This window comes from Vanessa cardui, chromosome 16 (genome assembly GCF_905220365.1).
Source record: "Vanessa cardui chromosome 16, ilVanCard2.1, whole genome shotgun sequence".
In the NCBI taxonomy this organism is placed as follows: domain Eukaryota; kingdom Metazoa; phylum Arthropoda; class Insecta; order Lepidoptera; family Nymphalidae; genus Vanessa; species Vanessa cardui.
Genome location: NC_061138.1, coordinates 4884337 through 4902870, shown reverse-complemented (window position 1 = coordinate 4902870; position 18534 = coordinate 4884337). Strand labels below are relative to the sequence as shown.

Here is an 18534-nt window from a genome sequence, read left to right as displayed (position 1 = left end):
TTATAACGTAACGTATAAAATATAAATATTAAAACGCGTAGAAGGTCGCGGGCACAGCTTGTAAAATATAAATCGTCAACTATAAAAAAGACTATAGTGCTTGAGTGTGTGCGTAAATAGAGATGTACTCTCTACAGTCTTATTTGAATTAAATAATCAGACGAGACGGTAATCTGTCACAAATAGAGAAACAAAACACTGGAATAACGAGTTTAAGAGTACTACCACCAATTTCCAAACTTAAAGTTGTTATTGAGTAGTAGACAAAAAAAAAGGAGCGGAGATGGCCCAGTGGTTTGAAAGCGTCAATCTTAACCGATGATTTCAGGTTCAAGCTCAGGCAAGCACCACTATATGTGCATTTGTCTAATTTCGTTAAAATTCTGCCACATGTGCCTTCCACTAACACGCATTGGAACAGCGTGGTGGAATATGTTCCAACCACTCTCCTTAATGGGAGAGGTCTTAGTCCAGTAGTGAAAAATTAAAGGTTGTTACTATTAGACAAAAAAGAAATTTTACTTTCAAGTTCTTGCATATGTATCTTGAGATTTACAGCCTTATTAGTTAGTTGCTAGAGCAAAGAGACAGAAGCCTAACATATAAAATGTTTAACTGATATGTGAAATCGAAATACCTTTTATAAATATAAGTACAATATTTCCAATTAACCCGGATAGAAATGCTTTTGAGTAGCCGTTCAAATACGTCATCATTAAATATTAATGGGTTTTAAAGCCGTAAATGAAAGCAATATTCGATCAGCGTTCTATCACTTGCGCCGCGGAGTTTTAATATCTATGCAAAATAGGCTCGATCTGTGCTTATAACATTATATGGACTAGCACTATCACTCTTACTATTCGGTACTGCTCTATATTTTACTCCATGTCTAATTCGTGAAATGTTATCGGCAGATTTAAGCGATACGCTTCTTTCTAGCATGTATAATAAAAGCGAAAATTATTAGTATCAAAGATGTCGCATAACACTTTTCGACATTGCACGATCGTGTTCTGCGATGTATTTTGGTTTGAAGTAAAATATAATTGAAGTTAATTAAAGATTGATTATAATCTTAATTAACCACGAGTAACACGTGTATAATATAATCATTACGTGTACTATATGTATGTAAATAATTTAAAAATTAAATAAGTGAGTCATATTTTTGTATATTGGATCTTTTTTTATACACTTTAGTGTATAAAAAAGATTTATAGGTACCTATATACAAGAAACATACCGTTATATAATATGATACTCATTTACAGATTTGTGGAAAAAATACAGATATTATCTGCGACGTGTGTGTGTACTTCTGAACTCTTCATAATAATGTAAGTTAAAAAGACCATTAATAAAATACTACTGGTTAATAGGTTACATTCTCATGCGACAAGCTCGAGTACGACTACTAGACTACAAAAAGGAGGAGGTTATCAATTCGTCTGTATTTTTATTTATTTATTTTTTATTTTTTTTTATGTTTGTTACCTCATAACTTTTCACTGGGTGGACCGATTTTCATAATTTTTTTTTGTTTGAAAGGAAGTGCTTCCCTTGGGGTCCCATTTGACCCCGGCTCCAAATATAACAATAACTAAGTTACTAACTAACTAAACTATAACTAAGTTATGTAATCGTAAATCGATTCTTAAGTAGACTAACATTTTTCATTTCATTTTACCTAGGAGGAGTCTAAAAAATATGTTAAATATGCAATTATTTTTATTATATGTTGTTATTTTTTAAAATATTGTAACTAGCTTTTATTCAGTCTTCCTTGTTATATTTGTCTTAAAATTCATAATTGCTTTTAAAACCACATTTAGTGGAAATTAAGTACATAGTATTCGTACTAATGGCAAATTAAATTCATAAGGTATAAACATGGTACATATTATATTTTAATCTTCTGTCCAAATTGGAGTAAGGGCAGGAGCATGATGAAATACCTTGTTTATATAATATTTCGTCAACATAAATATTTTATTTATTAGTATAATACCATTAAATTGTAAAGGCCACCCGGCCTAAGCTTTCAGCCCACACATTGATTATACTTTACAGATATTGATACACATGTAATTATTTAAAGTTGACATAATTTTTAAATGTGTTCTATTATCGCTAACTAATGGGATTGTTATCCTATAATTAATCGAAAGTTTAATGGAAATAAAGCCGAGTGGTTCCAATACTTAAATTTGAGCATCTTATCTAAGTTTGTGGGTAGTACGACATATTTCTAGTACAATTAATCTGTTTTAATATTGATAGTCGAGATATACTAATGAACGAATCCTGTATCAAAATATTTTTAAGCGTCAGACTGACGGGCCTATAATAAAGATTATTTGTATAAATGTTGTTAAGTAAAGCAACACTCTGTAAATTTTCCACTGCTGGGCTAAGGCCTCCTCTCCCATTAAAGAGAGGGTTTGGAATATATACCACGCTATTCCAATGCGGGTTCGTGAAATTCAGATGGCAGAATTTCGATGAAATTAGACACATGCAGGTTTCCTCACGATGTTTGCCTTCACCACCGAGCACGTGATGAATTATAAACACAAATTAAGCAAATATATCTTTATAGTGGTGCTTGCCTGGGTTTGAACCCGAAATCATCGGTAATGATGCACGCTCTCTAACCACTGGTCCATCTCAGCTCCATATAAATGTAGGTATCGTGTAAATATTTACCAAATGTTTTTTTTTATAGGATTAAATAAAATTAGCAAATAATAGTAATGACGTTAACTTAACCTGACGGGCTAATAAATAAAAATTTTAACAAAAAGAAAAACCGACTTCAAACAAAACACTATTTTAAAACAAATGAATATGCACGAAAAAGTAATAAAAATAATTGCGTATTCAACATATTTTTTAGAGTCTTCCTAAGTTAAATGAAATGAAAAATATTAGACTACTTAAAAGTCGATTAACGATTATATCATGTAGTTATAATTATTGTTATATTTGGAGCCGGTGTCAGCCACGGTGCCCTTGCCCCAACAATCAAAAGAAAGAAGCGATACGAGCCCCTTGATTGATCCAGTATATTATTGTGTAAAAGGTAATTTGTAAAAAACATATTTGTTAAAGTATTCTCGTATTGTTTTTTGATAGATATACTGTAGGGTTTTATTGGCTGACACCGACTCCATCTCTCATCATTTGTTTTAAAATAGTGTTTTGTTTGAAGTCGGTTTTTCTTTTTGTTAAAATTTTTATTTATTTTTTGATTTTAAGTGAAGCTGATGTTGACTAACGAATTTTTTTTAATATGGATAGATTAAGCGTTTCGTTTATATGAGTCAGAAACTACTTTGAGGACAATTTCAAAGGAAACTTGCGAATAAAGCAAAAATAGACTTTCGAAAATGCGGATTTAATACGTCACGCGGCGTAAACTACAAGGATCCCTCGAAAGAGCTGTAATCGAACTCAGCAAAAAAACTTTGAAAAAGACCAACTATATTTCGTACATCATATGACATCACATCACATACACAAAATTTGATTAAAGATAGTAAGAAATTCTGCCCCATATCGCACCCTAACTGCGAGCCGTATAGGAGTTCCATCACTACATAGTATAAAACAAAGTCGCTTTCTCTGTCCCTATATCTTTAAATCTACGCAACGGATTTTGATGCGGTTTTTTTTAAAAGATAGTGTGATTCAAGGGGAAGGTTTGTGTATATAATACATGAACAATATAGTAAAGAAACACTGATAATTTTAGAAGTTTGCGATGTGATGTCGTATATAGATAAATTCTGTAGTATATTTAGTATCAGTATTGCACCCAAGCGAAGCCGGGGTGGGTAGCTAGTTGATTATAATATTCGACTATGATAATTACATAAACATAACCACATTACGGAAGGTGACTCAAATATCCAAATAACCTATAAATAAAAGATTCGGCTGAGTATCGCTAACGTGCTCCTCAGAATTGTTCCGTTCCCTTCCGTTCCGTTACTTTGTCATGGATCCTGTGCTCAGAACCTTACCAAACTTTCACCAAATTACCCTTGAAGTATATATTTTATAATAAAAAAAGAATTATCAAAATTGGTTAACGTGATTTTCAGTTATTCACCTATTTGTCGCGCATATACGTAATGCAAATTTAAGACTTATGTCGTTTTCACATGGATACCATCATCGGAAAAAAAAATAAAAAAAATGGGACCCCACGGGAAGCACTACCTTTCAAACAAAAAAAAAATTATCAAAATCGGTCCACCCAGTGAAAAGTTATGAGGTAACAAACATAAAAAAAAAAAAAAAAAAAAAAAAAAAAAAAAAAAAAAAAAAAAATACAGACGAATTGATAACCTCCTCCTTTTGGAAGTCGGTTGACAAAGAACCCTACCAACCAGTACCAGTAACTAGTTTATCGTTCGTCATTCATCGGTTGCATTCCCAATGTTGGTGGTACATTGACGATACACTTATTTGCATCATCATTATTTATTTTCGATGGTGACCTGCTTTCCCGTCAATCTATATGTTAAGAAAAAAAATACTTTTTAAAATAAAATTCGCCTTCCCATTTCAAATAAAGATTTCCTATCTCCGTTATCGATAACGGTGTCGTTGCATGCTTATTTGATTCGAAAGTTATTTTATCATGTGATATTTAATATACGTGTTATATTAAAACACATAAGTATGGCAAAATTTTGAATACAATGACACAGAGTTATGTTTAACATTTTAGTATCTACAAATAATTAGGTAACAAAAATAAACAGTATATTTTATACTCAATAAAAAAAGTTTAGAACGTTTATTTATTTTTTATTGGTGATTCTCTTTTGTTTTTCTTATTTTGTTTTTTAAAAATAAAAAGAACGCTATTTAGTATCGATCAAGTTAGACTTGGTAGTAGTTATTATGTTTGAATTTCGAACACTGAGAGAATATACTGTTGATAAATAATGATAGTACAATTTCTGAAAAAAGTGTTTTGTCCTTTGAGATTTTAGTTTCACGTGTAATATATGCGTGATATTATTATGTACTTTCATGTACTAATGTTTTACTTGGGATGTGTGTTGGCTTTAATTAACAATAGACGCAACTGATAAGCGAATGTAACTTTATACATATTGACGGCCTTGGATGGCCCATTGGATATATTGCGTTTCTTTTTGTTACCTTGTAATCGAAGATCGTAGGTTCAAAACCGGGCTAAGGAAAATATATTGATCAAATACAAGTCAGAGGAAAATATCGCAGAACCGGAAGATGATTATCAACTTCCTTTATCGTCGAATCGCGTCTTTAGCTAACCCTCTTTACTGTGGAACTATTCTGTAAGTAAAAACTCGATATTCACCGCAGAACTCGACCGTAACTGAATGTGTTATTCAAAATAACAATTATAAAATTTATAGGACATACGTATCAAAATGGCCCATCACTGAGTGTTCAGTTATGAGAACTCAATCACGCAATTCCAATAAATTATTCACCCATATACGAAGTGATTTGCGTATAGTGCGTTCTCTACTGACTGACATAAATATATTATTTTATTGGTTGCTTTTTGTTTAGTGGTTTTAAGATATTTTTTAGGTAACTTAAATTCAAAACAATTCTAGCTAGATTTTATACTTAACTTATTTTTTACTTAAGTATAAAAGTACTTAAGTGTACAAGTAAATAAAAAAAAAAAAAAACAAAATTTCAATGTATTCAGAATTAGCTAATTTATTAAAACTATATGGATTCCCCTCCCTCTTGTCCTCTTGATAAGTGAGTATTTGTCACGTTTGGAAAAATAATAATTAATAAAACTATGAAAGCATTATACTGAAATAATGGAAATGAAAGTATATATTTTAATTTATAATTTACTGATAACAAGTAACTGTCAATAAATGTGGAACTACTGGACAAAGGCCTCCTTTTGTATAGACTTGGAGCATGTTCGGCGACAAGGCTCTAGATTTGATCGGCGAATATAATGGAACACTCAACACGGACAGCAGAACTATATTTTTTGGTAATATTTATTCGCAGACAGATAAATGGACCACGTGATTGTGATTGGTCACTGCCGCCGGTGGGTATTGGCGCCGTGTGATTGGTACCTACTCAGAAGTGCTTGCACGAAGCCAAAGGCATAGGATATAAGTCATAGACAAGATATTCAGTGATGTCTCCATCATTTATAATTAAAATATATTCAGATTCTATAAACTAGGCTATTTCAACTTATATTGGTCCCGGCTCCGCATGGGTTCTTTATATGTATCGTTATATTAGGACCCAATAACATAAATAAATTGTAGTGTATGCATTTTTCTGATGTATATTCTATATTACTGTCAAATTTCATCCAAGTCCGTCCAATAGTTTTTTCATGAAAAAGTAACAAATATACACACACATCCATTCTTAGAAACTTTCGCATTTATAATATTAGTAGAATAATTAATGTAAAATAATCGAAATGTTAATTCATATGCATTGTATCAAGCAGTATTTATTACGCCGAATGCGTTAATAAAACAAGTTTTTTATTGCCGTAATGATGATATATTGCGTCTTGTTATTAAACATGGGCCCTAATAAATTAATTCTAACCGTAGGCCCTGCAGGGAATTTTAAAAGTCCGCCGACGAAATTGATATTAACTTAATTTAATAGTTTCCGGGATGAGTGAAAATATGGTGAGACATCAAAGACTAAATTGAAACATATTATTTTAAGATCGGAAATAGGAATTCAGACGGAAGTCTAGGCAAAATGATCGCGGTAATCATTTCAGCAGAAGTTCACTTAACTCTTTCCTTACAAGTGCCGTCCTTGAAAGCTTATTTCCATTTCTGCAAAAAATATATAATCTTTAGAGTTTGCAACTATTAGATTATTGAATCTTCAAATTATATGAGGCCGATTTTCCTTTGCTACATGTAGGTTTCTTCACGTGGATAAAAAAGAAAGAGATGAATTATAATCAAAAATAAATAAAACATGATTACAAAGTGGCGCTTAATCGGGATAGAACCGCAATCTTGACTATACTCGCCTACCTAATAACTACATTACTCGATTTCTAATATTGTTATAATAAATATACTCTATACACAGTAACAGGGAATAATACCACATATAGATAGACTATGCACTTGTTTGTGAATGTATTTGTTTTAATAATTACTCTTCACAGAAATAACGAAAGAGGTTATACATTTTCTTATTTACTTTTTTTTAATGCTAATTTGTTACCAGTTCATATCCTATATTTATTTGCTAACATATGAGGTTTAAAAAGAGTTCATATATGCACCCCATTTTAGATACTGGCTGTTTGAATATAAATCATTCGAAATTAAGTTGTCGATGTTTTATAATACACTAACCAGCCATCAATGTAAGAGGCGGTTACAGTCACGAGAGGTCTCAATAAATTATTTGATGTTTATCGTGTAATAGAGAAATATTGTCATTTATTTGTAGATAGAAAAAAATGAAACAAGTATTAATAAAAAATTGTTCTATTAGTAACCTTTTACTGAATTGTTAGTATAAAGAACATAATCCAAAATTTCTTCAATTATTTTTTTTATTACAAAATCGAACTTGACATAGTATTAGGATAAAATAAATACCACCCATCTCGATGATGAGGATACCGTCGACACATAGTAATTTGGAATCCTTTTTATAAATTTTTAAAAAAACAAATTTAAATGGTTACACATTTTTTTAAAACGATTTCACAAAACATAAAACAAATATTTAATCGTTGTTACTTTGATCAATTTGTAAAATATATACATTAATTGCTTAAGAGAAATAAAGCGAATAAAATGTCGAAAATAGATATAAACTGCACGTGGAAAATACCTCAGAGATTATAAATGTTTCCCTTCTGGTATTTTTCAGTAGAATTATGCGCTGGCAATTATTCACTCTTAAATGAAATAAAAAATTATACATTCGCAAAATAAGTTTTAATATTTCAATAATAGTCCCATAAGAGTTTCGAACACGTGTTATAATACATAAATATTAAATTATCTTAAAAACGCATTAAAGACGAACGTGTGTAAAGCATCGAAAAGTTTAAAATTATCAATCTTAAGATTCCAGAGCCGTGCGCGCTATATTTATCAGCTGTCATTAAATCTGGGTCGGCGTAATAAATTACATGGTCACTAATTTAAGAATTACACAATATCGATCAGGGAATAGCCCGTTGCAACTGCATTTCTGTTACAAACTTTGCACACTGATTTACTTGTAAAATTGTGTGTAATTATTTTTTGGCAAGATTTTCAATTCCGCCTTCTATTTCTGGCTGTGTCTACGGGTATATTGTGTACAGGTTAAGCTTGGACTGAGTAAGAAAATAGTCTGAGAGATCGGGATCTAATATATGATCGTCAAACTTAAAATATATATTTTATTTTACTAAAATAACTCTTATAGGCTTTGTTTAGTTTCAGACCACACGTATACCATTGAACAAAATAATCTTTTTTTTTTAATTCAACAATCAACTAAATTTTAGTGCTAATTATTTTGTTAAATAATATGGAGATTATATACTATACTGAGTGTAGAAAAAGACAAGTATATAGTAAGTGACGGGTAGCTTATAGAAAGCAAGAGATGAAGATGGATCGTGAAATTTACAATAGCACTGCAAACTGTGATATCTCATGCTTGTAATTTCTCACATCGAGTAGCACATTCTCCATACTGACCATATTATTACTGTTGCTAGGCAATCATCTGACTTCTGAATGCTATAAATCGACTATAATTTGCTGTGATATTTGTTCCTGTGATTACGTCGTCATACTTTGGCTAGCTCACTCGCCGTACTAACATAACAATAGAATATATTGCTTGTCTCTCGTCTGTTCTATATGCTATAAATTGTCTATAATTTGCCTGTTTCTACAATAAAGCTGGCTCATTTTAGCCAGCTCACTCTCCGAACTAAGGTAGTAACATATTATTATTTATAAATCAGCTGTCTTCTGCAAGTTCTTACACACTGCCTGTAGAAAATCTTAATTCAAAATTAAAATTCGAATTAATAAAAAACCGGCCAAGGTCGAGTCGGAGTTGCGCATGAAGAGTTCTGTACCATCTATAATAACGGCAATGTATATGTTGTATGGTATACTTAAATATTTATTTTATTCTGTTTTTAGTATATTTTTATAACGTTAACAGAAGTACAGCATGTGTTAAAAAATCAAGGGTCTAATTATGTACGGTACGCTGTGCCTGGTAACAGGCAGACAGACGAACAGTCGGACGGACTGACAGCGGAATCTCAGCAAGATAGTCCCATTTTTCCCTTTGGGTATGGAAACTGATAAGTTTGTTTGTTTAGTTTACCTTAGACCATCTACGTATATTGAGCTTCTTCATTTTTTTTACATTTTGGAGCAGCAACGCTTTAAGCAGATTGTCACGTCTGGGTTCCACATAGCTATTAATATAATATTCTCATCTCAATTCTAAGTTGCTTGAACACGAACTATAAATTCTATATTTATCAATGCTCAATATCTTTCTATGTGATGGAGATGACGTGTCAATATAAACAATATTGGAACATTGCCAATGCGTGAGAATTCTACGTTTCGATATGAATAACGCATTAATTTAAAACAATGTTATAATGTCATGTGAACATTATGTCATTGACCTCGTTTCATCTTAGACCCTATTACAATACAAGAGTACAGATAAACCGACCCAGATGTATATGTTCCATATAATTTGCTAATAGCTCTCCTATAGTATTTACTAGAAGCAATTCTTCATTTAAATAGAACACCGCAATATATCTCTTCCATATTCAAAATCCCATTCCTATATCAATCCACAGTCTATATCACAGATTATTTATTTATTGATAACCATTTATTCAAAAAAAAAAACGTGACATTTAGGTTAACAAAAATTTCATGAAGATCATGACGTTATTTAAAGTCTACAAATAATATCACAATTACAGCCTGTACATTTCCCACTGCTGGGCCAAGGCCTCCTTTCCCTTGGAGAAGGTTTGGAACATAATCCACATTGCTGGTCCAATGCGGTTGGAATACAAATGTGGCAGAATTTCTATGAAATTAGTCACATGCAGGCTTCCTCACGATGTTTTCCTTCACTGCCGAGCACGAAATGAATAATAAACACAAATTAAGCTCATTAATATTCAGTGGTGCTTGCCTAGGTTTGAACCCGCAATCATCGGTTAAGATGCACGCGTTCAGACCACTGGGCCATCTCGGCTCTTTATATAATATCATGCTAATTCAAATTCACGACAAAGTTGTTTAATCGACGCTACTCCTTATTTGGTAAGAATAGTAAAATAGGTCATACATTGACTTGGTGCGTTTAATATGAATATATTAACGATTATACGTACAAATTAAAAAGGTACCACAATACTATGGGAAGTGGTTAATACGAAGCGGTAGATGATAACGGTAATAACGAATACTTATTTGAAAGGTAATATAATCGATTGCTACTGTCATTAATTTCTTAAGATTATTTTGTCCCAATTAGCTTTAGATAAGTATGACTTATGTTACGCTATTTCCTCTCTGAGTGTAACTACTTAAATTGCTGTATCAATACTACAATTTGATTAGTTGAAGGTTACATAACAGTTTTTAATTTGAAAGTTAGTAAGTTACATGTACTTATTTAAAAATGTATATTTTTATATTTATGCTAAAGGTAGGTAAACTAGTAAATTGGTGGAGGTGTTCGGGGAAGTGCACCGGTTCCGGGTTGAGGCGAGGGACCACGGCGATCGTCCAGGGTTGGCAGAGATCGGGCGGATCAGGGCTCTAGCTCAGCAAGCCCTGATCACCCACGTCACGTAAGCGACCCCGTGGCGCCCGCCGTGGGTAAACCCGGTGGACTTGGACGCACTCGGCGTCCAGGGAACTAGGGAGTCCCACCCCCCCCCACTTTTCATTTTTTCAATTTTTATTCTTCTAACGCGTTTTTCCAGCTAGAAAAAAAGAAAAAAAAAGAAAGGTAAACTAGTAAATTGGCTACAGATGGCAAGCGGCCACTACCCTACGGCCTTAGACATTGACGCTGTAATATGATGCATTCTAAGGAGTAATAAAATCCTCAATCCCAAGGTCATATTATAATAAGTACGACATTGGGATGAGGATTTTATGTAGCATGTCTGCAGTTACAGGAGCTAAAGATATCCCATTTACCCTGAACATGACATTTATGCATGAAATACAAACTATACTTAGGTGTGTTTATTACAGTAATGGAAATGTTTTCAAATCGTGAAAATTTACGGTGACTTTTTAACAGGAATTCCGGATATTTATCCTCAAATTTTTAAAAGGTGAAAAATATAACGGGAAAATAAATTAATGTCTTAAATACTTTTATAAAATATATAAATAACATTTCTTGGAATTGATATATTTTTCTTTTGCCAGTATTAAAATCTGCTTTTTGTTTCCAAAGAGGTTGCTTTGAATTTTTTATTTCCTTGTAGGCTTGCTCTTGTTTCATCATACTCGATGAAACGCCAAAGAAGTAAAAGAAAGAGTATGCCAATTCACACTCCTTGAAGATACATACGTGGATTGTAATGCTCAGGATATGAAGAGGCCGGTTCACATCTTGGCAGTACGCCTGAGAAATGAGGAAGCAAATCGCTAAGAAAGGATGACCTTGAATTTATAAGTTTAATCACAACTATTTGCAGGAAATATATGTGCTTAATTTAATATCAAATTATTTTTTCTGGAAATATTATTCTCGGAATTAAATTATTATATAATTATTTGAGCCATAAATTGGACCAGTATTACGGACCAAATAATCTTCAAATAGGTTTTTTTTTTTTTAAATGAAGAATATTTAAAGTAAAAACTGAAGGTACTTAAGAGATACAATAAAGGAGATTAATTTAGAACCAGTTCCATTTTTCAACAATTGTTTAATGTTACAATGAGACCTATGAGTATCGAATATTATTGTGAAAAATACTCATTAATATCGAAGAGGAAAGATGGAATTCACATTTAAAGTGGAAAAACTTTAAAAATATTTTCACTTACACACCGTATTTTATATCCTTCGTCCAACCCATATTATTTATGCTCATCAATGATACATGGCTATTTGTTTTCGCTCGTATCTCACATTTATTACAAAAGCAACCGATATTAAAGCTGTGGTTCATTAAACTCACTCGCGTTGATTGATGCATGCTGCCGTTTATTTTGGGTTCATACATTCAACGTGATTACGATCGGTGAAGTTATCGATTGAATGGTTACGTTCCTTCACTTTAAATCGGCTTTTGTTTGTTAGTGGGATTGCTACCTGAGTCAGATGTTTCGACTTGTTTAGTCAAGGATAGTCTTGGTAAAGTTTGACTTTAAATTGACATGTGGATAGTATCCAGATCTTATTAACATTGCTCTGAAACAGCATATGTTTTTCAGTATTTCCGTATTGAAATCATCGCAGGGAAGGAATATTCTGCGAATGCGTAAATATAGGTTTGGTTAGCCTTTTTTTTTTAGGTTTGAGCATTTCCGATAAATCTATAAGAAAAAGACTCCAGCTAGATGGTGTTAAAAAATTGAATTTCAATTATTATTTTTTTAACCCCCGACGCAAAAAGAGGGGTGTTATAATTTTGATTTTGATTTTGTTGGGGGACGTATTGTACAAAATAATAATGAGTGTTAGATAAAAGATGATATAGGTAAGCATGTGACACTAATTAATTAGGAGCGGTCCCCCCTACGCGAAGTTTTTTTTTTTTTAAATATTAATAAATACTTATACATATAGGTACTTTAGGATTAATTTTCTTTTATTATTTTGTACTTTTTAAAGGTAGCTTATGTTTTTTGTGGCGGGGGTTTCTGAAATTTTTAATTTAATTTTTTATTATTGGAGGCATTGCTATGGGTTATTAAAAGGTACCTTATACCTTAAATTATTTTTTTTTCCACATCTTAAATTATAAGATGAACTTATATGGAATATGTTCCAAACCTTCTCCTCAAAAGAGAGAGGAGGCCTTAGCCCAGCAGTGGGAAATTTACACGCTGTTATTGTTGTTGTTAGTTATAAGACATATTTTAATTTAAAGTAAAAGTCCGCAACGTCTAGGATTTAAGCAAGTTCTGGTTGAGTAATATCATTTTCTTACTTTTTCACGTTACCTTAATTAAACACCGATAGCTTTATCAACCTCAAATAGGACTAAATTAAGGGAGTTTAAACAAGTAATACTTCAACAATCTCATGAGAAACCTGAGTGACACTAAGTATGGCTATAAAATATTTTAGGTCATTAAAGGATAATCTTAAGTCTAATTAATGACGAGAGATAACATTTAATTAAGACTTTCGTTTTAATCTTTAATGAAGTATTACAATTTTGTGATTAGACTAAGATCGTCTCACGGTCACCTTTATATGTTCTCTCGGTTTCATCGAATTACATATTTTTCATATCTTCATTTACTTTGGTTACGAGTTTCTAAATCTTTGAGTACCTTATATGGAACGGGTTGGGGTCCATCGATCATTTTATATTTCTTACCATTTCGCCTGACGTTTTAACAAAGTTGCACCTGTTGTAGTCACGAATTGAATGGGAGCCGCGCGCCACCCGATGTCGATTACAATTTTACTATCCATTTTTCGTAATATAATGCTGCAAAAATGTAAGACTAAATCAACGTAAGCTGGCGGTTTTTCCGAACCGATTCGGCTTGGGAACCTTACACTTTTACAAGAAAAGGAGCGTACTCATTTCTTAAAAGCCAGCAATGTATCCGCATGCCCCACGGAGTAGCAGATGTCCATGGGCGATAGTTGTCATTTTTCCATCAGGAAAGTCTCCTACTTGGTTGATTACAAAAAAAAAAAACTTGCAAACATTGTTCGAGTCACTTAAATTTCATGAAGCTTTTGTCAAATTAAGTCCCGAATATTCATACATTGTACAAGTATTCTTATTATCCTCTACAGTTGTATATCACCGATTTCCTCCTTCAGCAGGAACAGTTTTGTTACAACTTTTTATATGTGTTTGAGATATATTCGATCCAATAAATACTTTCACTTCCAAAGTTATAATTTAACCTATGCATTTCTATTTCTATTTCCTCTTCTTAATACAATACAATATGTATATAAACGAATACTATTATTTTTCTATAAATAATTGAATGCTTGTTTGTGTAGCATTTCGATTGCACTGTTACTTTATAAATTGTTGTATACGATGCACGTATGTTTTCATATTGATACAATCTTTACATCAAACGACATTGTCACGTTTTAAAAAGTATTACCCATGAAATCAATTTGTATTCCATTTATATTGCGTGAATTAGTTCCAAGTCGGGACTGATCCTATCGCAATGCCTCAGGCATCCCCACTTCGATATTATAAAGGTAACAAAGTATAATAGAATCGTGAAGATACTTCTTATACAATGTGGATACACAACCAAAATTAATAGATCACAACTGAGATCACTGGATATAACACATGGTATATTAATGAAAAGTCACAGGTTCAAATCCAGACAAGCAGGCCTGAGTTTTTATGATCTTAATTTAGGAAGGAAATTCATCTCGTGCTGCAAGGTTAAACACTGATGAATCTTGCATACGACAGATAACATTTTGTCAAAGGAACTGGACCGGGTGGGGCGCTTGTTGTGGAATTCCCTTCAAACCTTATTATCAGAATTAGACTAGGTCCTTGTCCGGTATTGGAATTGGAACCGAACTAGATGGGATTCAAAATAAACCCAGCTGTATTTTTGTCACTTGAACTCACAGTGCATATATTATATTCTTTTTACTATCCTAATATTTCTGTTACCTTCACACACGAGCTTGGAAACAAGTAATACAATAAGTGAAATTCAAAATTCGATATTTAAAAAAAAAATTGTATCGTCTTTTAGGAAGGAACTTTAACATTTTTCTTGAAAAAGGCAAAGGTTTTTATAATATTTAGGTATTTGTTTATGCAGTCCACGAAGTTCGAAACGACTTTTAAAACTTTTCGAAGATTATGGATACAAACTTTGTAAGTACGGGATAAATATTTAAAAAGCAACCTATTTTAAGACTAATATTGGCTTTTTATTCGAGGTTGATATTTTGTATTTAATGTATTGATATTTTAAAGTTATTTCGTCTTTCCTTTTATCAAAAATTTCTGATAACTCAATCACTTTCCTGTTCGTTAATAGAACTGAGATTACAACGAATATTATAAAGTATTTAGATATTATTAAGATATTCATTTTATAACTCAAATGAAGGTGATGTCCTGTCAAATTGTATTATGTATAAAAAAAACTTACTTTTTAGATAACAATGTTGCAAATAGTGTGTCGTTTTGTATTTAGAAGGCAATAAGGATTTTTAAAATGTTTTAAATTGATTATATATTACTTAATAACTTCTTGGTCTCTGACCTGTTTGTGTGTAAAAAAATAAACATAATATTGATATGGAATTATTAATGTTATAATTATTCCTAATATAAAGACGCTACCATTTGATTTAACAAAATAAAATGTAAACGAAGCAACAAGAATCAAATATGATCAAGATATCAACACTTTTACCACAAAACAAAGAAATTAAAAACCAGTATTCTGGAACTGATCCGAGTAGGTCTCGCCAGTGTTAAGATGTTATCTTTTGATTAAGGCCCTTGTAATAATAGTGCGTAGTTATTTATAGAGGCTCGGGTAAATTACGCCGGGATCTCTTCCATGCATTTTATATCTGCGAACGTGATAGTGAAATCTGTAATTTTAGAATTCTTTTGAATCGCTGTATAAACGGATCTTATAAAAATCGTTTTGCGAATAATTTGTCTTATTTTCCAGCTATAGTTTCGATGTAAAAGTTTACATTAATTTTATTTTATTTATGAAGTAGGCCATAAACCGGTGCTGCCGTTCCAAAGATAGCCGGAAAAAAACAGATAGAAATTGTAAAAAATACTATTTTGGTATGTATACCGTATATACAGTAGCTGATAATCAAGCTTGTAACGTGATTGATAAGTAATTTTTAAAATCAATTAAATAAAATAAGGATTTTTTTACTCATAAAAGCTTTGCACTAATGTTTAACTTTCAATTTTATTATAGTTTTTCAATATTTGAAATGAGACATATTAATAATGAAATATTAGAAGGCAGTTCGATTTTATTATGACACTGTAAAATTTTAGATCATAATATTATTATAATCTTCCGACATTGCGATGCATTGTCCACCATGACGTGTATTATATATAACATGACAAGTTCCTTGTACTCGGATAGAGTGGTTTATCCATCCATCAAAAGCACAATTATATAATAATATGTTACATAACTACACAGTTACTACATGAATGGACTGTTAAGTTTATCTTACAAATATATCTATAGATGACGTACATTTTTACCTTAGATTAGTTATATATAGAGTGTCGTACTACAAAGAAAAGCTAACAGTAAGCCAAATTTATTATCTTGGTGTGAGTGACAGCTTTTTTTAAACGTCATACTACTTTAAATGTGTGTATACTTAGTTGCCTAGAGTTATTTTGTAGTGAAGGCCATGTAATAATACGTGCATTAAATTAGCTTATCGGTAGATTTTGCATAAGCCAATTGTTGTTGTTTAGCAATTTCATCATTTTCCTCTTAATCATAATTTCGATTCAATAAATCGTTCGTTTCGGACTTGTGCATTCATACGAAATTTTTTAATTACAAATAGTCTTAACTCGAAAGTATTGGTATAATTGTGATTTTGTTGACTACAGTTACATTCTTACAGCGTCATTGTCTGTGGGGGATGGTGACCACTTACCATATGGTGGCCCATATGCTCGTCCGCCAACTAATACCATTAAAAAAAATAGGCACGTTTCCTACTTGATAGATTTATAGAGTTTTCTTCAATTGAATTTATGATTCAATACTTAAACGATTATCATTGATTTTGTTCAATGAGATATGTTAGTTATTCAAATACACACATGGATGTTTTTCTCTCATAAAAATGTGTTGTTTTGTGTAATAGCTGTATAGCTTAATTCCTTAGTTACCTCTTAAAAAGTGAATTCATATTTATGGACTTGTATTAGGTACATTTAGCAATATCGTACAAAATACGATTCGAGAAGAGATTCTAATTAACTCTTTAAGCTTGAATGGTTGAATAGATGTTGATTAGAATTCATGTGATTGATTATTATCTGGATATTATCTTTTTATTCGGAACAGCTGAACGGATCTGAACGGCCTAATGGACTTTATACATCTAAATATAATTTGATAATTCTATCTTCTTACTAAAACCTCTTTACATGTGAACATGAAATCAATATCTATTAAGCTATATTTAACGTGAAGTGATAAGAGCAGCTAGTTCATAATACATGTATTGACATATGTTTTTTTTTTTATCAATTTTTCGTAATTATAACATTCTTTATTAAACAATCATTTATCAAATAAGTTAGCATATCTTAGAAGAAACGACTAAGTATATTGTTTATAATTTTGATTATCATAGGCAAATTATTTTCTTTCTAAGTTTAAGGTACTCGTATACATATAAAGAAATATATTTAGGATTTTAAATGCTAATCAATGACAGTTAACATAAGATAATGATACCAGGGCAACCGATACCCATTACACTTTAATAAAATTACTTATATAGTATTTGTATATGATTACTTTGTGTTTTTAAAAGTACGTATCATACAAAATTATATAATGCCTAAAAAGGTTTTGATACTATAATAATTGGTTTTACTTACACAATAAATTTAAATAAATATTAACCTGACAACCATCCAGACACTATTAATTTCTTGAAGAATGGAAACGCATCTGAAAACCTTCTATGCTGCAGATGTCCATTGCGGAAGTCACATTCCAAAAGTTCCTGAACATTTACTTAATAAGCCCTAAAATGTATAGTCGCAATGTACATTGCGATTTACACTAGATTTTAATAAATCATTTTTTTTATAAATTATATTAAACTAAAAAAGATAAAATGATCAATTTCATCTTTAATTTAAATATAGTATTAAGTTATTTTACCTTGTGCTTACGGAAGCTTTGTTCAGTATGACAGCTTGATGTTGCTATTTAAATTTATGCGGCTGTATGTGCTACTAGTACCACGTATCTAAGGTAGATGGCGTTACTGGTCTCTTTCTTGTGTTTCATCGGTTTCGAATAGGATTTTAATAAATAAAATTTTAACAAAAAGAAAAACCGACTTCAAACAAAACACTATTTTAAAACAAATGAATATGCACGAAAAAGTAATAAAAATAATTGCGTATTCAACATATTTTTTAGAGTCTTCCTAAGTTAAATGAAATGAAAAATATTAGACTACTTTAAAGTCGATTAACGATTATATCATGTAGTTATAGTTATTGGTATATTTGGAGCCGGTGTC

General features: G+C 31.4%; 1 protein-coding gene across 1 annotated transcript in view; it reads right to left on the bottom strand.

The window, feature by feature from the left end:
* Positions 1–13719, bottom strand: part of LOC124536371 (collagen alpha-1(XV) chain-like) — a 169007-nt gene extending 155288 nt beyond the window's left edge. Inside the window, exon 1 of the mRNA XM_047112902.1 lies at positions 13622–13719. Coding sequence (XP_046968858.1) covers positions 13622–13719 — 98 coding nt within the window. The remainder of the gene's footprint in view (positions 1–13621) is intronic.
* Positions 13720–18534: the final 4815 nt, after the last annotated feature.